General features: G+C 41.1%; 1 protein-coding gene across 1 annotated transcript; it reads right to left on the minus strand.

Moving 5' to 3' along the window:
* Nucleotides 1–885: 885 nt before the first annotated feature.
* On the minus strand, nucleotides 886–16,932 carry c4orf54 (chromosome 4 open reading frame 54). Its single transcript, XM_004911100.4, has 2 exons — nucleotides 11,637–16,932; nucleotides 886–8,218 (listed from the first exon to the last, which is right to left on the minus strand). Exon 1 carries the CDS (start codon nucleotides 16,208–16,210, stop codon nucleotides 11,645–11,647), a length of 4,566 nt encoding a protein of 1,521 aa, XP_004911157.2. The 5' UTR covers nucleotides 16,211–16,932; the 3' UTR covers nucleotides 886–8,218; nucleotides 11,637–11,644.
* Between the last annotated feature and the right edge of the window lie 5,287 nt (nucleotides 16,933–22,219).

Consider the following 22,219-nt stretch of genomic DNA (forward strand, 5'->3'; position numbering starts at 1 on the left):
TATGTAGATGCTATTGTTGCACTATGAGAACTATACATGTCATTACCATAACCGGTTTTACTATTTTTAGATTACTGTTAATTACTCCTTTGATCAATATTGTAACTGATTAGAGTTACTGAACCCCTACAGTAAAATATAAGCATATTTTATGCCCTATAATAACACACCAAACTATTCCACCAAATCCAAACTGAGCTCTAATTACATTATATTTCATTGTGTTCTTTAACATTCCTACTGTTCACAGTAATGATTTTTTTCTCCATTGTTTTTAAAGCCTTCTTGTTAAGCTGTAGGTTCTATGTTCTTCAAGGCAAAATAACAATATTTCTCTATAGCTCTGTGTTTAATCTCCCAGTTACTTCCAGAGCATTTGAAGCAACATTGCTATTACAGGTATGGGACCTTTAATCCAGAATGACCTGCAGTTTTCTGGATAAGGGGTCTTTGGTCTCTTTAATTTGGATCATCATACTTTGTCTATTAAAAATCATTCAAACATTACATTTTTGCTTCCATAAAGATTAATTATATCTTAGTTGGAATCAAGTACAAAGTACCATTTTATTATTATAGAGAAAAGGGAAATAATTTTTAAAAACTTTGAATTATTTGACTAAAATTGAGACTATGTGAGATGGAGTCTATGTGAGCTTTCTGGATAATGGGTTTCTGGATAATGGATTCCATACCTGTATTATAGAAGTTTATATATTTATCTTCAAACTGCATCTCCTAATCTATACTGAGGTGTGTGACACAGCACACAATGTAAATTATAATTGTACATAAAAATAAATCTAATAATTGCCACAGCACAATTTTTAATTGGACATGACATGACAAGTAGTAGGTGAAATAAATGACTGCCAAGACCAAACATGTTTTCCAGACTTTTATTGAAAAAACATGATAATCGCTTCAGACATTATACAAACCTCTTTATAACAAAAACAATTTTAGAATTTCAATTTCAGGCATTATATATCAACAGTTCTTCCTCTCATTGCTTTCAGCAGTGTGATTACTGTGCAGCTCATGTATCTTTTAACACAAACATTACAGGCATTGCTACTCCGACACACAATCCTTTCAGAATATGGCTATGTAAGGCGATAGCAGAACTTTCCCAGTCCATCTGACAACATACCGTTCTTTTCTATCTGACATGCAGTGTGTTACCATGCTGTACCACAGTGAGTGATGTACCCTGATACAGGCTTTGCCTTGATACATAATAGGAAGTGCTGCATAATTTACAGAGAAATCACACACATAAACAAAAAAAAACACCCTTATAGCTTATTTTATCCCATTTTATGTTGTTACATTTTAGTTTTTCTCTGAATTTGATATCATATGTCCAGATGATCTTTTTATCTTTTTAGGCAACCAAGCATCCTTATTGTTTAGCACGGCAAAAAATACATTCATGTAAGGGGATTTCGTGGAACCCTTAAGTCCTTATACTCCAGTGGAAAAAAAAACACATTAAAGGAATTCTGTCATGGGAAAACATGTTTTTTTCACAAAATGCATCAGTTAATAGTGCTCCTTCAGCAGAATCCTGCATGGAAATCTGTTTTTTAAAAGAGCAAATGCATTTTTTAAATTTAATTTTGAAATCTGACATGGGGCTAGACATATTCTTAGTTTCCCAGGTGGCCTTAGCCATGTGACTTGTGCTCTGATAAACTTCATTCTCTTTCTTTACTGCTGCACTACAGCCTATCAGCAGAACAATGGGAAGGTAGCAAAATAACATCTCATTGACACCTGTATTGCTAAAAATTCTCCCATGCCCCACCTATTAGTAGATTTGAGAACAGTATTCAATAGTAAAACCCCCAAGTCAGCAATTAAAACTACACCATGAAAATCATGACAGAATTTCTTTAGAGCAGCTCCTATGAAATGTGATATCCTCAATTAAAATGTAGCTTTATAACGAAAACTATTATATTACAAAATGTAAATTTTTGTTCTTGTTTTAAAATTTGTTTACATTAACTCTCCCTTATGAAGTCTAATTAAGATAAACCCTATGTGCATTTGGCATCTAGTGCATTTACTTGAAAATTGCCCCGTGTTTGGGATTTTTCAATTTCCAACAATGTTTAATTGCTCCATTACAGTAGTGTTTCCTAGCACAACAATTGCTAGTGTAATAGTTTCCAGTGTCTTACTGAAAGTACATTGAATGTTTGGTACTGGAACACTTTCCCTGACCTACTACTAAGTATTCCTGCTTTCAGGTTATGATATCCACAGTGAACTGACAATGTATCCTGCATATAATCTAATATGACATATATTGAATATTAAGATTGCTAATATGTGGATTGTATAACCAAGCTTTTTAGGCAGGCTAGCTTTACCAAACTGACAAAAAAGCTACTCATTCTGTAGAGAGAGCCTTTAAAATCAAGCAGTTGTAAAATACTGATAAGAATGGCTCCACAATTCTTCCCAATGCCAAGAGTTGCTCAGATAGCACAGTAAACATAATTCATTCAAGTACCTCAGCTGATATTATCCAGAATACCTTTGCCTCAGTTTAATATTTTCATACTTATAAAAAATATATGTTTTTTACTGCAAAAAAGGTTTGTGTGGGATTATGCCATTGCCTGTGTATTTGTGCACCATTGGGCCTCTAAAGGAGATGTCAAAATGGCCTTTCCCTACTGCAGGTACTTTCTTAACTATTATCTTAACTGTTCTGATAAACAGTGGCTGTGCTGGATATGGCAGAAGTTAGTGCTGTCAGGCCAGGATTGTAAGGGAGAACAAAGTGATTTATTTGCAGTTGGCCACACATGAATGACCAAATGCCACTGATACATTCCTTTGGATAGGATATTGGGAAATAGTTGCAGCCCCTGTCATTTTTGGAGTGAGCCTATGAGAGTGTGATACATATGCTACAAGAGTGAGGCATTAGCAGGCCAGATTTTTTTAGTTCAACCAGTTAAAATGTTATCCAGCAAAATAACAAGACAATAGTTCATTGAAACTGCCCCCAAGGGAAACTAACAGATCAATGAATAACAAGATATATATGGTTTCACATATGGCTAGCTTACGGGACAATATTATAGATAATATGCTGCCCCAACCACATGATCATGCTATTGTTTTTGAATTTTACCCCCTTTCTCAGCAACCTTACGTGGCATAAAATCATACCCAGAAGGCTATCATAAAGCAGAAAATGTCAACTACACTGCAAGTTAAACCAGTGCAAAGTAGCACATGGGACTAACTATAAGCCCTGAGATGTTTATTTTCTGTAAACTGTAACACAGAACAAATAGCTGAGCACCAGTTACAAGAATATATATATATGGTTAGCCATCCAGTGCACTGCACTGGAACAATGGGGTTTTCTACAGCACTGTGTCCCAGCAAGTGTATTTAGTTTGCAGTTAGGAAAAACATACACAGATATAACATATAAACCAATCCCATAGAAAGGGAGGCCTACTGCCTAGCATGACCTGATTCATAGAATGTATCTTGTACGTCTGCCTTGAAAATGGCAACTCACTGATACAAATAAACCCTCACAATTAGCTGCCATTATATGGTACTAAACACTTTTGTACACTGACAGGTTGTGAGTTTGTTACTGACATTATGATAAATAAAATGTTTAAGGACATTTAGTAGTAGCAGTTTATATTATAAATGTGGTGTAACAGAAGAAAAATCACAAAAAAATTAGCACCAGGTCCAATACAGCACACCATTCAGATCCTGCAGCAACCAATCAGATGTTTGCTTTCAAACAGCTCCCCAGTAAATGCTACCTGCTAACTGGTTGCTATAGGCCAACAACCCTAGTGCAAACTTGCACACTTTTATTGTATTTCTCCTAAACATGTTATTTTGCATAATTGTGTCGTCTGACTTTATTTATATTATGGTCTTGCAGCTTTCAGCTTAAGTGCACTTAGTGCTCAAGAATCTTTTTCAGAATTTACATTTATTTTTACGCCAGTGCTACAGTATATACTATAAAAGGCACCATAAGTGGGGGATGGTGACCACCATACAACAAATTAAGGCATGTGTCACTATGCAGGACACCACAACTAATCTGTGTTAGGGCCAACTGCTGTCATGACTACAACAGCACATATACAGCCTGAGGCCTATCTACTACCATGTGGATGGATTAGAAACAAACACTTGGCTAACACTTTCAAAACAGCAGCTGCTGCCTCAGTAAGTGCCAGTGTTAAGAACAGGAGGTCTGCAAAGCCAGTAAATACAAGCTAAGTCTTAGAACATAGCATTTAGATTAGTAAATAGCCTGGCTGGTACAGTGAGCTACTCAGAACGTAAAGGTTATTTTACTGACCATTTTTATTGAGTCTTGCTTTATCTGTCAAATGGATTAGACGCAAACAGTATGTCCAATCGAAGCAATCGAGTCAGTTGAGGATATGGTGTTACCTTGGCTGAATAAGCAGCACAGAAACTCGCACTCAATAAATATGTCTCTCTGTATTGAATAACCTACAGAACATTTATTGGAGGATAAATAATGTTAGCGATCATTTAAACATTGGGTAAATATTCATTTCATTGGGTCCATGGAGCCAATCTTTAAATCAATCTTTCTTTTTAAATATAACTTAAAAAATAAAAAGTGCCACTATAGCAAACATACATATTGCTATTTGTTAAAAAAGGATGAAGATTTAAAATATATTTTTACAGACTGTCAGGCCTTGAAAAAAACCCAGAAAAGTGGTTGGTTCAGAAATGGGTTGTGTGAGTGTATACATTAAGAACCCTCATAGGGTGTGAACACGGTAACTACTCCGATATTTATTTTGCAAAAAGTTGAATTCCAAACAATTAATTTATTTGTCTGATGGATTCAGACATAAGGGCTTTTTTAGCATATGTTTTCTCATTAAACTGGAAGCGGCTTTAACATTCTATGCAGCAGAACAGGGGGGCTATCTTGAAAGCCAATTAGAAGAACTGGGGTGAAAGATATTTGATGTTTTAGATATTCCTAGAAGTATAGCCTGAAGACTATTTACGCTTTATTTGCGCGGAGCATTTCCTCCCCTTCTCTCCACCTGCAGTTTTCAGTCAGGTAGAGAGTAGTGGAGGCCCATTAATCTCTTAATTAATCTGCAATTTCAATATATCTTGGTATAACAGGTCAATTTACCAATATCTTGGGGCCCTAAATTGAAATTGCTTGTGGGGGCCCAGTAACATATAGTTACACCACTAATGAAAAAACTTTGGGATATAAGAAGGGGATGTCCTTACCAGATGCTGGAACTCAAATATGAGCTTGAAACCAAAAAGTCAGAAAATTACTATTCTAGATGAATGGAATTGGAAGGTGTGAAGTGCCTCCTTTATGGTCAGCACTGTGCTAGTATTGCTACAGCCATAAATCATTGCCAAGTTTGAATAATTTCAAAAAGTATGTGGACAATGTTATGCATTTGCATAAGCTGTGTTATGTTTTATAAAGTTATATCCTTTTGAAGGATGTTAGAATGTTGCAGCCTTGGGAAATAGTGGGAGAAGACTGGGAAGCTAGTCTCTGTGTGTAAAGAATAAAGATGGTCAACTGTTAACAACCTGCCTGCATTACTGAACTGCTACACTGATATAACAATGGCAACGAGAACATCTGAATCCCCTGTGCAACCCCCTGAAAAGTTTCTGCTGCACCCTGGAGAGCCTGCAGTGCCCTGGGATCTCTGGTATGAACAGTTTTCTATCTACTTACTGGCATCTGGCCTGGATGGGACCTCCACTGAGAGGAAAAGGGCCCTGTTACTTAACTCCCTGGGCTCTGAAGCATATCGCATTTTGACTCTGGGAGCAGATTCCTCATACACTGCTACAGTACAGGCTCTGGAGAATTATTTTAAACCTGCCCCAAATGCTTTAGTGGCCAGAGTTCATTTTTGCAAGCGCTGTCAGGCTGAATGGGAACTTATACATCACAATTCCGCTGAGCTGCGACAGCTAGCAGTCCCCTGCAAATTTGGGCCCTTGCAAGGTGAAATGATTGAAACTTATCGAAAAAACTACAGACCCTAAACTCAGAGAGAGGTTACTTATGGAACCAGACACACTTACTTTACAAAAAGCTGTGGAGTGGGGTGCCAAATGAAAATGGCTTTGCTGGAGGCAAAAAATATGCTGCCCCCTGCAGGAGGGAGTGAGGTACCTTTTCATGTACACAAAACAGGTGCCAAATGGAGAGAAAGTTGAGGAGATGGGGGCTTGGGGCATAATTTATTAAACAGAAATGCAATATGGGGTAAATAATACAGTAACCCTGTGCATTGATAAGCCAAAGGTTTCATGGTTCTTATTTTAGGACTTATTTAAAGAAGTGTGCAAGGTGCAGAGAGCTAATCACACCTAGTCCCTCCTTTGTAGCAATTACTGCTGTCTGGTGTCTCCAGTATGCAATGCAATGTGTTTCACCTTACTTTAAATGACGGGCTGGCAAGCATTGTCGGCTATGGATGAAACAGCTGGATGTACAAGAAAGTGAAAGCAAGGTGCACCTAGCAGGGCAACCTTCCAATACTGAATAGTGCCAAGATCTTAATGCAAGGTGATCTAAAATCTACTGTTTTGAGGCCTTCAGCACTCTTGCACTTGAGACCATATTAAATAAGCCCTTTTCTTTACTATATTTGTTCTGCATTTAGCTTCTACAAGGTTTATGTAATAAAAGGTGCACTGTCTGCTATAGGTCTACTTACCTATAGTAACCAATTAGCAAGTAGCATTTACTGATCACCTGTTTAAAAGCACCTGGGTCAACATTGTGCCTTTTATTACATATGGGGGTTACGAACCAAGAAACACTGCCCTCTCATAGAGAAATAAAAACAAAAAAGAAAATTTACCCTGGAAAATATCATAGAGGCTGTACTGTTCAAGAGCAGTAACAATACAGGGGGCTTACAGTAGGTTAAAAAGAAATCAAAGCTTTAATGTTCTATTATTATAAGGGCAAATGCTGACAAGTTATACATTTTAGAAATTCTATGTTTTCTATTAAAAAGTAAAATAAAGGTGCCTGAGTGGTACTTCATATAAATAGTATTGCTTGGTAAAACCAAACTTCTGTTTTACCACCAATACTTTTTAAACTTATAGAGCAAAGAGTATGCCAATACAGTATGCTTTCTAAAACTCTACTTAAGCTTGGTAATTGCTGAGAATCTTAGTCCTACACTGACTTAGACAAACCTGCTGGAACATAAGTACCATAAAAATACATTTCATGTGCTAGGTATATCATGTTCCTATAAACAGCTCTGTTAGTGGGCTACACAGACAGGATTTGCCATTGCTAATCTAGATTTTTCTTTCTTTATCTGAATAACAGTCACCAGCGAAAGTGCTTGAAGTTACTAACAAAATAATATTTTCTTAAATCAACTAACAACAAAAAAGAAAATGTAAAAACAACTGTTAATGCAAGCTACTTAGCAAATATAAGCACTTTGTAACAGTATAAGGCACTTATTATTTTTAAAAATATATATAGATATATCTTGAAAGCTTAATTCACTTTAAGTAATAATTGATTTCCATGCCCATTGCAAATAACTGTAAATGTCAGAACATGGGTCTTTAACAACCCAAAAACGCACACAATTGGTTTTTTATGCAGATTGGGCATAATAGAGCCCTACGATATAGCATACAAGGCACATGTGGTATTAAGGCAGAAAATCCATGTTCAGTTATCAAAATGAATATCTGAAATAGCAGCACAAGTTGTGGTGAGATACTTATATAAGAGGTCTCTGTGATCTCTGTCTTCCAAAAGAGCCAAAGCTAATACAAACCTATGTGACTTGCTTAGACTCTCACAAACTCTAAAGCAGCAAGTGAAAAGCAACTATATCACTGTAGGCAAATATTCCTAATAAAGATTAATAGAAATGTTTTCTTCTTGCAATATTTCCATTGGAGAAATATACTAATCTCTATGAACCCAAACTCACACACACATCTGGCTTTCAAAGTGCTGAATCCCATTAACTTCTCTGATGTCTGTTTTGCTTCACACTATGGGCATTTACTAGTATTCACTAGGAGGCATCTGCCATGCACATCAAACTTGGTGTGAGCTCCACAACTTCTCTTGCTACACAAGGACTTGTCTAGTCACCGACACAGAAGAAATAATAATTACTTTCTGGAAAACAAAAGAAGAAGAAAAGTTGTTATTCAGTTTGGTATGTGCTTTGTTTCTTGTTATTATAGAAATACAGGTATGGAATCCATTATCCAGAAATCCGTTATCCAGAAAGTTCCAAATTACAAGAAGGCCATCTCCCATAGACATTATTATAAGCAAATAATTCAAATTTTTAAAAATGATTTTCTTTTACTTTATAATAATAAAACAGTACTTAGTACTTCATCTCAACTAAGATTCTTATTGGAGGCAAAACAATCCTATTGGGTTTAATTAAATTTTAAATTATTTTTTCCTTATCTTGAAAACCCCCGGTCCAGAGCATTCTGTATAATAGGTACCATACCTGTATAGATAATAGCAAGCAATTTGATTCTGTAATTCAGCTTTACACAGTCTATCAGTGATATTGTACACTTTTGGCCACAGATGTAATTTGGTAATCTAAAGACCACTGTACAGAAATGCCAAGAAACTATTTAAGACACTTATGAATTAATCAAAGAGCCTAGAATTATACTCTGGATTTGGACAAGCAAGGCTGTTAGAAGCAGAGATTAAATAGTCAAATAACTTGTTAGCCCCCTCAAGTGAAAATGTAAACATGCAGTTCTGGCTGGAAATGACCATACTGTATGAAATGATCAGTTATCTGTGGCTAAGCTTGTTGTGTTGGATGCCTGGTGCATGAGCCACCCATGGCACAGCACAGAATACTAAACAGTAGGACGAGGAGTCAGCAAATAAAGAACAGTAGATACACCAGGATCAGATGCAGCAGATCCTGTGCAGTGTATGCTTACAGCCAGTGGGAACCCTGATTGGTATTTTTGGAGACAGTAGTTAATGAGGATGATTGGCCAGTGGACCCTAAATGACATGTAATTTGCAAACTACATAATCTTTCTGTAGTTTTTTATAGGGCCCAGTGGCTCATAGTTACACCTGTCTTGGGACACTGTAAAAAGTTCCTAGTTCCCCAGAATGACCCCATCTATTGTAGCTAGTGCCAAAGAAGAGAAAGCTACAGAATGCAGAGTTCAGCAACCTCTATCTAACAACCCATGAATGGAAAGAAGCAAGAAGCCACATAAGTAGCAGGATATAGGATCCCGCTATCCAATGGAATGTGGCTTTTGTGACCATTACTTAGAGCTTTTCTTGTGGCGCAAAGAATTATTCTCATATCTGAGAAATGTATTCATTATTAAAGATGAGCTATTGCTTAAAAATCACTTTAAAAAAGTAGCATACACTGTACCTTTTCTGTTCTTTTAAACAAGCAAAATTAAAATTAAATATAATGCTTTTAGCTATAAAGTTATTTTGCAGTAAGTAAATATCCCATTTAGTTAGAACATCTGAACCCACCAAAAAATTAGAGATTATTTGTTCTTTTTCATTTGACTAGGAAACAGCACTGACCTGGAATGTCACAAACAATATCAGTATTGAATGTTATCAAGTTTTGTTTTTAACTACTAGCTATGAACAATATGGGCAAATTGTATCTTTAGGAGGAAGCTAATACAGGTATAGGACCCATTATCCAGAATGCTCAGGACCAAGGGTATTGCGGATAAGGGGTCTTTCTGTAATTTGGATCTCCATACCTTAAGTCTACTAAAAAATCAATAAAACGTGAATTAAACCCAACAGGATTGTTTTGCATCCAATAAGGATTATTTGTATCTTAGTTGTGATCAATTACAAGGTACTGTTTTATTACTACAGAGAAAAAGGAAATCGGTTTTAAAATTCTGAATTATTTGATTAAAATGGAGTCTATGGGAGACGGGCTTTCTGTAATTCGGAGCTTTCTGCATAACGGGTTTCCGGATAAGGGATCCCATACCAGTACAGTATTGATTTCAAACAAAGCAACTTCATTTCACTGGGGACAACTGCTACCACAATTTATATTTTATATTTATGTTCTTATATCCGGGAAAATACCCCATCTATACAAAAAGGTATAAGACACAGATACAGGATTCGCTGAAAGGAATATATCGGAATTCTGTTTTGGGTTTAAAAATAGGATATAATCTCTAAATGTTATAGCAGTGCTGCGGGCCCTGTATCACTTTTAAAATAACACTTGCTTTTCTTCCAGCATCCCTTCTCCATGTGCAGCTGTGATGCCAAGGTTGAGGGGCACTGCTAAGACCTCATGTGGAGGTCTGTTTACATCCGTGTGATAGCCTATTGGAATTTTGCACTGCCCCCAGCCCATTGTCACAGCTGAGCAGTACTGGAGTGGGATTCAAAATAGGCCCTGGCATTTCAAGTATACAGAAGCCCAAACAGCCCACCACCAGTCCACTAAATAGAGACTGTCTATGGCTTCTTACAGCAACTACTCTGGCATTGGCCAGAACCCACAGCTTGCCTGCAGCAATCAGCACTGTAGCTATGGAAGAAGGGGCACTGGAGCCCTGAACTGTAAATAATGGGGGATTTAAACACAAATTATTTTGGCGAATGAGTACATCTACCACTGGCATATTTCTGCTGTTCGAGACATTACGGAAACCTCCACTGCCAGCTCCTATTCTCTTAACTGGAAACACCTGACAGCACTAGTAGTGACATATTTTGGGCTGAAAGTGTGGAAAAGAACCAGCATCATTGTTTTCAGGGATTTGCAGTGGCAGTTTCTTTTCTGCCAGGTTAAAAAAAACTGTGGATAAAATGTGTCCTGTATAATTTGCTTAAAGTAATATAACAAAAGTTGCAAAGTTTGAACCAGGTCTAGTAACCCATAACAACCAGTTAGCATGTAGCATTTACTGGTCTCTTGTTTGAAAGCAAACATTTGCTATGGGTTGCAAGGCCTGCTGCAAACTTTTTTATTACATTGCCTTTATAGAGCTGTAATGAAATGAAAGCCCTGCTGAAAATGTCCTTTAGTTGTGTTACTGTCATTACTTGATGCCGTTGGAAGGCCTTAGGCTGCCCATCTAACATCATGAAGCACCACACTAGCACAAAAGTCAGTGTCAATCAACACCCATCGGAATAACATTATTTTATTTAAATCAATGTAAAGCCCTTGGCAAACATTTATGTAGGTTTAAAAATAATAAACATGAGCACGTGCAATCAAACAAATAGAAAGGCGGATGTTGATCCTCTCTTTATGGAGAGACCACAGGGCTGACTGGAGTAGAATTACAGAAAGGCTGCCATAATATGCACCTCAAACAGGGGCACATAGATTTAGAAAACAAATAATTTCACAGAGTGCACCAATGATGAATTTGGTGCCATTAAGCATAACAAACAGTTTATTTACCTATACACTGATGAACCCTATATCTTCTCTTTCCCATACAAATAGCAATATATACAGAGATGTTGAAAATGTTAAGAGAATTAGATTTCTAATTGTAAAACATTTTTGAATAATTACCTTGATTTTCATCTGTGTTCCACAACAAACCTCATAGTGGTACCATCAAAGGATGGAGGGGCCACAATCCTGGGTCCTGGCTGAGACAAGATGCTGATGACCTGTTTGCTTTCTGGGCAGCCTAGGGAGCCCCTTTTGATATTAGATGCTGGCCCAGTTCCTGAATTAGCTGCTGCAGACCCAGTGGCCAGGTAATAGGGGCATTCATTCATGTTCAGCTCCCCTGACTGGGAAGTCTCTACACCCTGCACCTCAAAGCTGTGCTCACTCCCCTGGTGAGAAAGCTGACTCTGAAGAGAGGTGGCAGGTAGCACAGCAGTTGTTGCAGTGGGCAAAAACCCAGGGTAAAACATATAAGCAGCTCCATATGCACCAGGACTGAGAGCTAGGGGTGGCATGTGGAAGGGCACAGGGGTGGCAGGTGGTGCAGGCACTGGGACTTCCACATACTGTCCAGTTTCAGGATCGAATAGTCTCTTTTTAACTGGCTGCACAGGGGTATCCACAAGGTAATACTGCCCTGTAGCTAGATCCACCAGCATTTTGCGCTGGGTCTGCTGGGGGTACATCTCAACTGGCGTAGCTGCGGTTAAAGGAGGAGAATAAAATATAGGGGCTTGAGAGCTGGGCATGGCCGCTGGCACAGGTGGAATGGCGTGATGGTAGATAGTGGCTGAGGGGATAGAATCTGGGGACTGAGGCTCTGATCCTGTAGAATGTGTTCTATTAGGTTGGACCCCCTCTTTAGCCTTGCTGCGCCAGTCGCTCGCTGCTTTGATCGGACTCTTGGGACTGGCGGCATGGCTCTTGGCACTAAAGGGAGGCAGGCTGCACATGGAGGCTGGATCGCGGCAGTTAGTCGCTGCGTTCTCTCTGGCGGATGTTGAGGTGTCGCGGACAGTGGCTGCAACTGGCGGCTTTCCCACGGCAGCCTCACTGGCTGCTTTGACTGGGATTGTGAGGTAGTTCTCAAAGTCTGCACTGGCTTTGCGAGGCTGCGGGGGCTGCGGGGCAACAGCCGGCTCTGGCTCTGCTTTCTTCCCCTCTTCCAGGTAGCGAGGCTGGATTCGTAGGGAACTGGGGGGCTGCGGGCGGGTGTTCTTGCTGTTTAGTGCCGACTCCAGGCTCTGATGTCTGCTTTTTGGAGCACTAACTGTAAAGACGCTGCGATTGTAACCCGTAACGTCGTGGCTCTTCTCCTGTTGCTCCGCGCTTTTTGGTTCCCCGAACTTGGATACTTGGAAAGTTTTAATCGGGGCTCTGGGCTCTGGCGCCAGGGGCTTTGAGGGGCTCTTGTCTGAGCTGGGGTAGGAGTTCCTGCGGACTATGGGCTCCGGGGCGCGGCCAAACGGCCGAGGTGTTGCCTTTTTAGTCTCCTCAGGTGCCACAGGCTTGTCGTCCCCTGCCTGCGACTCCGACTTCCCCGTTGCCTCCTCGCAACTGATGAGCGACAAGACGTGGCTGCCGGTGAGCGGTTCCGGTTGGCCTTTGCGCTTCCACTCCTTCCTATCAAACACATACAGCTGCTCCATCGTCTTTACCGCTGCTGTCAGCTTCTCTAGAGCCACACGGGACTTGGGCGACTGGGGCTCGACTTTCACTTCTGGTTGCTCCCGGGGCTTCTCTTGTTTCCATTTAGACGCCTTGGAGACAATCTTCACTACGGGCATCCTGGGACCAGTCTTATTGGGGGCTATAGTGGCAACGGGGAGCCGGCCCGAAGCCCGGTGTACCAGAATGGTGTCCGCAGAGGACTGGGCTTTGTCACCCTCCCCTGTGTCTCCTGAGTCGCCCTCATCCTCCTTATTATTCACCGCCTGACAGGTGATCACTATGGGAGACAGAGAGGAGGAGATCTTGGAGCCCACCGAGAGCTTGGCCTTGGGGTCCGGGGTGCTCTGCCCCGATATCCCGCTGCCTTCCCCAGTGTCAAGGTGATAGGAGCCCTTAAGTAGCTTCCTGACATCTCTAACCTGGTGCATGGCTCCCTGGCACTTGGCCTTGTTCTCCCTTACATCCCTTACCAGGAACTGGGGCATCTTCTCCAGCACCTCGGTCCTGCTGGGGGGCAGCTGGTTTTTCAGCTCCTCCGCTGCTTTGGACAGATTGGCCGCGGTGGACGCCAGGTTAGGAGTCAGCAATTTGGCGATACTGAATGGATTCTCCTTGTCCCCGGACAGTGGTAGGTTGAGTTTAATCTCCTGGGGTTTGGGGGTTAGCATGGGGGTCATCCTACAAACAGCTGCCTCCAGCACCTGCAATTTCTCCGTCTTAAAATCGTGCTCGTTCCGACTAAAGCAACTCTGGTGGGCATAGGTAGACACTGAGTACTTTGTTGCTTGCTTCTCTACCTGCTTCTCCTTGGGGGTGTGCTGAATGCCTGGAACATACAAACGGGACATTTTAGTGGAGTGACTGCCTGACAGCTCCCCTAAATCTGCCTTCCAGTCCCTCTCCAACGGGATCTTTATCCTCCGAGCTTTGGCCACTTTCTCTTCTATTTTCTTCTCCATCTTTTCTATCTCCTTTTCCTTCCAGGACCTGAAGGCACTATTTTGGCTGCGGAGGAGCATGCCTTTCATCGCCTCTGAGGCGCTTCTCTTGGGATCCATGGCGCTTTCATCCTTGGCATGGTCTATAGAGGACACCTGCTTGGCTACATTGCCCTCTGTACATGGCAAGTCTTTGGGGGTCGCTGATGACTTTGTATCGAAAAACTCTCCTAGCTCCTCGCTGCTGACCAAGGTAAAATCTGAGCTGGCCTCGGAAAACCTGGAGTTCTGCCTCTGAATACCCTTCTCTCGGGCCCCCTCAGTCTCCTTGGAGGGAGTACAGAGTCGCTTGTAGGAAGTGTCCGTGATCTCCCCTCTTTCCATTTTAAACTCCTGTTCCAGCTGCATCTTCTTAGAGATGACATTTTTCAGAAGGCTGGAAGCAAACTTGGATTTGTGCGTCCCCTCCATGGCTTCTGCAGCACTGTGCGACTGCTTGCTCCCCTCCTGCCCAGGCAGCTCTCTTGGCAGGGGATCTGTAACCCCATCCGTGCAGGCTGAGGCTGGAGCCTGTTCAGGTGGCTTGTTGGCTCTGTCACTGCCAGGAGCAGTCGCGGTCACGTTGCTGCTGAAGTTCAGAGTCTCAGTGAGAGTCACGACCCTGGATCCGGACTGTATGCGTTTGGCTGAACAGCTGGCACTGCCCCCGCTCGACCCCTTGGTCTCCAGCTCACTGACCACCAGCTCAAACGCCTTGGTGTGGGATTTATTCGCCTGCACGAAGAGTTGCTCCTTTGGGGCATCGTTGGCAAATTTCCTGAGCCCAAAGCTGGAAGCAGAGGTAGCCGTGTGCTGGTGGATGCTCTGCTCTGCCTTCTGAGACAGTAGGGCGCCCCCCTTGAAGTCCAGGTAAGTGGACCAGCTGTTGATGCCGATGTTCTGGTCGGACAAGGAGGTGGTGGATTCGCTGGAGCTGAAGTTGATAGCCTCGAAGTAAGGATAAGCCAGGCTGCGGAATGCTCGGGCGGTCAGGTTTCGCACCTCCTTGTCCGCATCATCCAACTCGCTGACTGCACTGGAAGCCCCGCTGGAGATATCGGCATGGACGCCGCTCCGAGCCTGCAGACGGGCAGGGACAGCCACTAGCCGGTGGGCATCGGCCGCCTGGGGCAGAGATTGGTACTGATGCTGCCGGAAAGCGGACTTGCAGTCCGGAGCTCTGGATACGCAGTAGCTCATGTCTGTGTCATGCTTGGCGCCGGCAGGGGCGGTGTTTGGCTGTGCCTGCGCATTGCTGCCCTCATTTATAGCCTTGGATGCAGTTCTGATTGATAGGAGGATCCCGGCTTTGGAGCGGGCAGCCTCCCCAGTGTTGAGCGCTTTGTCCAAGGTGCTGCTGTTGCTGCTGCTGCTGCAGATGCTTGGGGAGGTGTCGCTTTCCGAGTGGGTGCTGCTGATCAGTTCAGCGCTGCACACACTGTCCGTGGGGTTGGGGTCGCTGGTGGTGCTCATATAATAGTCCTCGTCTGTTGGGCTGCCCCCCTGGCTGTCAAACGACGCGTACTCCAGAAAGGTGCAGGGGGCGCTGTCGGCCGCTTCACTCCACGTGGAGGGGGCCAGTCCAAAATCTGGGTAATCGGGCTCCTGGTCGGCCTCACAGAGCTGGATTTCGTGGGTAGTGATGTAGTGAGCCTCGTCGTTGGCACAGACAAGTTGGGGGGCGCAGACTGGCGACGAGGGGTTACTGGTGGCTGCCAGAGAGGAGGGGTAAGACAGGATGTACTCTGCCTGCTCCCCCTCATTTTCCCCAACATCTAGGAACTGGCCAAGGCGATCTACAGGGCTGCTCTCTTTCCGAATACTCACATCGGCATGCTTGCTATCTGTCCCATCTCCAGTTTTTGTTTTGTGATCTCCAGGCAGATGATCGGTCAGCGATTGCGACACTTTTGGCGTTATTGCGCTCACTCTCTTCTCAGCCTGTATGGGGATCTCCACATACCCAGGCTCTGGCTCCGGCTGTGCTGCCTGCTTTGGCTGCCAGGCTGGGCTCTCCCTGCGCGGTGGCACTGCTTGTTGCATGGCTGCTGTTGCTTGTGGCTGCCAGGCGCCAAACTGTCAGTCTGAGTGGCACCGGCTGAGCACAGCAGCGGTCCCGGCCTCTACCCCCCAGAAATGAAGGCGATGCAGATGGGAAATTCTTCTTTTCCTGAATGGGACTCACACGTCACCCTGGGAGCGTTTTAAGTGACATTGACCGCCAGTGCTTCTGTAGAAGGGGGGCTGACACATGCTTTTATTTCCTACATTTCCCTTTGTAGTCGGTGGCATTGTCTTCCACTAGCTTATGGGCAGGATTATAGCTCAGTCTGCCCCCAATGACTTGATTTTTCCATCTACTCCATGAACATGTCCTGTCCTTACCCAGGGCATGGGACTCCCACGGAAAGCTGGAAATTATTGGGGGACCTGAGGCTGCATTGTAGGGTTGTGAGATCATATGGACAGATGCTTTTCATACATAAATACCGCCACCTCCAATACTTTCCAGCTCTTGGGCAGCTGATTGTGTATGTTTCTTTATGGCAAATCCGACAACGTCCTTCCCTTGGTTTTTGCTTTGTTTGTGTCGTCTGAAAGTCATGGAAGGGAGATTTATTTAGACACTGGAATATATAGTATCCCTGACGCATGAGGCAATGCTAGTGGCAAAAAATATCTATTCTGGGCTTTGTGTAGTCTAGTGGTCTGTCAGTGCCTGAGTGCTGGGGAGACTTTCCCTATGCCTAGAAAACACATCGGAGCTGTTTGGGGTGGATTATGTATTTGTATTGCACAATAGGTCCAGAAACTAAACACCGACTGTCTGTTTACTGTTAGTAAGTCAATAGTTCACAGAGACACAAGTGATAAATATAAAACACACCACCCACTAAATGGCCAACAGCTTTCAATTTTGTATTCCTAGAATACCAGTAAGGGAACAGGCAATGTGAAAGAATCTGATTTTAGGGAGAAGGCAGCTTGCCTCACTATGGACTGGCTAAAATACTGGGAGTTGTAATTTACAGTAACTACAGTTTTGGGACAGCAGTTCAACACCCTGTTGTCACAAGAGTAATTTCTAATAGTTAGAATAGTACTGTGAGCCAAAGATTGTGTGTGAAGGTTCTTAATCCTCCTGCTACTCAGAATGTCATTATGTACATATGACTATAGGAAGAGGTGATGTATACAGTTAGTAATACCATATGAATCCAGTAAGTGAGGCAGTGCTTTATGCATTTTCAGTGTGGTCCATATTAGTTTACATCAATTTTTTTTACCTTATTTTAATACTATGTATTGTAGAAAGTGCTTTTACTGTAGTTATGGGGATTATTGAGACCCACCCTAAACAGCATGATAAACAATTTCTGAGTCCTGACCCATAGGTCAAGAAATTTATAACAAATGTAAAACCAGAATGGCAGAACAATTTCAAGGGGGGTAACCCCCCTTATGGTTTATTAGTGAATGCAGTGTTTGGGGGGCATGCCCCTTCATCAAGCATGCAGATCAGTGCACAGTGAAGGCATATAAAGATTGAAAATGAACATAATAAACAAGATGAACAATAAAGTATAATGTAATATTGTGAAACAGATCTGACACATACATTACTCCACAGGGACTGTCACTGGATTTAGACATTGCAGTCGAAATTCCCACTTATTATCCTAATGGTACTTTTCAGACAGATCTGATTCCTGATCCATTTTTATAATGGTAAAGTCTCTCCTCATATTTCAGGGAAGGGTTTCCAGAGAAAGGTAATGCTTTAAATTCACAAGGGCAACATAGTTGTATCTTATTATTTGTTACTTTTTATTTTAATGTTCCTTGGCTGATGGGTAGCTACTTTTGTTACATTTGTTATCAAACTTGGTTTCTTTGAAGCAATTCACTACAACACTAGCTTCATGTTTTAATAATTGCTGATGTTTAAATAGGACTTTTGGAACTAACCATAAGTGGAACTGAATTTGAGCTGGCATTATTGGACTTTTCTAATTAATATTTATTATATTATGTCTGCTTGCCCAGAACATTGCATTTACTAAAAAAACACGCAGGAGGGTTACCCCACATGAAATGGCTCTGCTGTGCTGGTTATTCATTTGTTTTGTTTTTTAATAAACACAACTTTTTTAAAAAAATGTAAAAATGTTTTACTTAAACAAAACTCTTCTTAAGAAATAATAAGTATAAATGGAATAGTTACAACCTCTATGAGCAGCTAGAGGGAGCTTTAGGAGGCAGTAGCAGGTTCTTCCATGGGCAGATGCGGATTGCTTTGTGCAGAAATATAATATACACCAGTTTTGGGATTATTACAGAACTTGAATGCATCTCAAGGTAAGGTTTGACAATTGGATGTGTTTTAGGGTGCAGCTGACTATTGATGAGTGAATTTTTTCGCTAGGCATGGCTTCTTGGTGAAATTGTGCATTTCGCCATTGGCAAATGTTTTCCAGAGACTGCGGCAAAAATTAGCTGTAACAAATAGAAAAAATGTGCATTGAGTGAGAAAAAAAGTTGGGAATGAGAACAAAAACACCCATCGGCTTTAATGCTTTTGGAGTGAGAAAAAACTTGAGACAAAATGCTCATTGACTTTAATGCATTTGGAGTGAGGAAAACAAGTCTTAAAACAGGGGTGTCAAACTCAATCACAAGTCGCTGACCCTTATTCGGCCCGCAGGCCTTGTGTTTGACACATGTCTTAAAACTACTAAAAGTTTTTAAACATTGAATAAATCTAACAGGAATGTTTTGTCATCAGTAATTAATGATAATCCTAGTTATGAATATATATAGTAAACAGCACCATCTAAATTCAAAAAAGTTAATAAAGCCTTCATTCCATCATGGCTATATCCTGAATAGTACAAGTGAAATTTCAGGTCACAACAAGCTTACTCATGATGATAATCTTGAAAATTGTAGATAAATGATGTGTGTTGCGTCACCCATGACCTTTCCCCCCTTGGAGGCCCACTGTATACGGGTTTGTTTCCTCTATAGTTATGCCACTGTTCTGTATTAACACTCAGTTCATGCTGCTCTCTCTTAGCATTCCCACACTTGGTGAAGGCTCCTTGCTTAGAAGTCTTTCAGACTAAGGGATTGAGGAAGGGATTTCGACTAGGCTTTTTGGGCCTATTTAGTCTATGGAGTTGCTTAAGCTTGAGTTTTGTGGCATATACTAATTTACAATATTGGAAGTTTCAGTGTCACTGGTGAGACAATATTTTCATATATCAAATTTAACTTTATCTGACCAAATGTTGCACCTAGGCGTACTCTGAAAACCTCTAGACAAAATAATGGGTGCAGTTTTGTTCTGTATGCAGTACAGTTGTAAAGACAAGTGTCAGACAAACCTTATTTTCTGCTTGATAAATCCCTAAGCTTAGCTTCTCAGCAGCTGCCCAGAGCCCATTGAGCATGTGAGTGTCACAGACACTTCTAACAAAATTCAATATGAAGAGCTCCTGTGCGTAACTCTGAAGGCCTGGATCATTACTATTACAAAGATACTAAACCTTTAGGCTGGTGCAGTGAGTCCAGTATATAAAATATGGCATTTCTAGAGATACAGTGAAACCTGTTTTACATCCTCTGATTTTATTTTCCACATTCCATACACCATGTCCCACCAATATATAATGCATGATGCGTTTCCCAGATTTGACATTTTTCCCCGCTATCATATGTTAAATAATTTTCATAAACTTTGCTATCTCTGTGGACAAGATCCTATTTTTACTTGGTGGAACAGCAGCAAAACTATATAATTCATATTTACCACTGTTTCCTTGCAGCTTGAGTCATACTAGCCTATATATATTATTAGTTGTATGATTTACAGGAAAATACACTTCAATGTGTAAGCCTGAAAAGTGACCTCAGTGCTGCATGACAGCAGTGCTTGACTGGGAGGGTCATTTCCTGTGTCCCTTTCCATAACACTGAAGTTGGGGTTCTTTTATAGCATTTATCCGGAAAAACAAAAGAATGTGTTTTGCTTACTTAAATCTAGGGTTGAGCAAAATTACATATTGCCTTCCTTCCTCATCTTTTGCCAAGACAAGTATCCTGGGAAACTTTACCCATTTTTATCAGCTCTGCCTATATTTAACAAGTAAACCGGTGTTGTATATGATATGATAGGGAAGGCTACAGCTTCACAAGTCAGGTCACATAAACCAGCTGGCATTACACTGGAAAGGGAGCATGTAGAGGGCTTACTTTGGGACTTCTCATTTGCAGCTTTCTTTCACTGTAGCAGGAATTGTCAGTTTGTTTCTGTTCCAGGTCCAGCCTTAGGCCAGTGAACTCATAACAGTGTTACAGTTCAAGGAAAACATAGGCACTTCTGCCACAGTTCCAAAAGCATTTTTGACAGCAAATAAGCACTCACTTCAAATCTCACCTTAAATGGCCTTCAAGCTGTGATTTTTAGGTGTATGTAGGAGATTCCACCCTAACTGGCTTATAGGGAATTCATGCATATGTGTTGTGACTTTATTTTCAATGAAAGTATCTTAAGAAGACACTACACCACCCTTTTTGTTTGTTTCATATTGTTCAATAAAACATGTTACATTTTTGAGATGCCTTTACTGGGACTGTGCACACTGGTATAGGCACTGTGTCCTATGTAATCCATAGGGAAAAACAATGAAAGCATAGTGGTCATTTAAGCATTTGCAATTAAACGTTATGTCTTGGATTACAGTGGTCATTTAGAAGCACCACATTTGCCTGTTGCCAATGATATTCTGCCTTTCTATGTGTGACCTTGGCTGACTCTTGCCTAATGTTCAAGATACACTCTATAAATGCCAACATGGTATTTAGGCACCAAACTTAGGGCTAAGACACACAGAGCTACTGGTAGCAGTTACTTGTCATGGCTACTAAAATAGACAATGCTGATCATTTACTGATAATTGTCTCTACATGTGTTTTAGCAGAGGCGATTCTCAGTATTGTCTATGGCAGGGTATTTCTGGCATTTAGTAGCTATGACAAGTAGCTGCTACTAAGTAACTCTGTGTGTCTTCACCCTTACTGCTGGTTTCTCCCTCTTAATATGTTGGCAGTAAACTTTTAGTAATATGTGCTGTCTTCAGCTGTAAAAATCTTCAATAATTCTTATTACCAGAACATAGGTTCAAAATTACCCCTAGCAACCAAAACTTTGATATTCTAATTTTAAGTAGCTTGTTCAAAGCTGATCAACATCATGTAGAAATTCACAACAGGGTGGTCAACCCAAAATCTGCACAATGATTTTAAATATAATTCTAAGTTATAACATTTCAATATACGTTCATGAAAACTAAATTCATTGGCTTGAAAAAATACACAAATTAATATCTATATGCTTGGGACCTGGGATCTTTCTGTAATTTAAACATTAAAGGGGTTGTTCACCTTTAAGTTAACTTTTAGTATTTTATGGAATGCTCAATTCTAAGCAACGTTTTAATTGTTTTTAACTATTTATTTGTTATAGTTTCTTAATGATTTGTCTTCTTCTTCCAATTCTATGCAGTTTTTAAATGGGGGTCACTGACACCAGCTGCCAGAAAACTATTGCTCTGTGAGGCTACAGTTTTATTGTTATTCTTTGTAACTCTTTTCCATTTAGGCCTGCTTCTAATCATATACCATTCTATCATCCAAACCACTCCGTGGTTGCTAAGGTAACTTGGACCCTACCAACCAATAGCTGCTGAAACTCCAAACTGGAGAGCTCCTGAACTAAAAATGAAATAACTAGAAAATTACAAATAAAAAATGAAGACCAATTGCAAGTTGTCTCAGAATATTACTCTCTACATCATACTAAAAGTTAACTTAAAGGTGAACAACCCATTTAAATAATCCAACTAAGATTGTTTTTGCCACCAATATGGATTCATGCAGCTTAGTTACCATGATGTACAAGGTACTATTTTATTATTACAGAGAAACTAGGATTATTTTCTTAAATCAACTGAATGAATGGGAGACGGCCTCGCTGTTTTTGGAGCTTTC

This window comes from Xenopus tropicalis, chromosome 1, assembly GCF_000004195.4.
Source record: "Xenopus tropicalis strain Nigerian chromosome 1, UCB_Xtro_10.0, whole genome shotgun sequence".
In the NCBI taxonomy this organism is placed as follows: Eukaryota; Metazoa; Chordata; class Amphibia; order Anura; family Pipidae; genus Xenopus; species Xenopus tropicalis.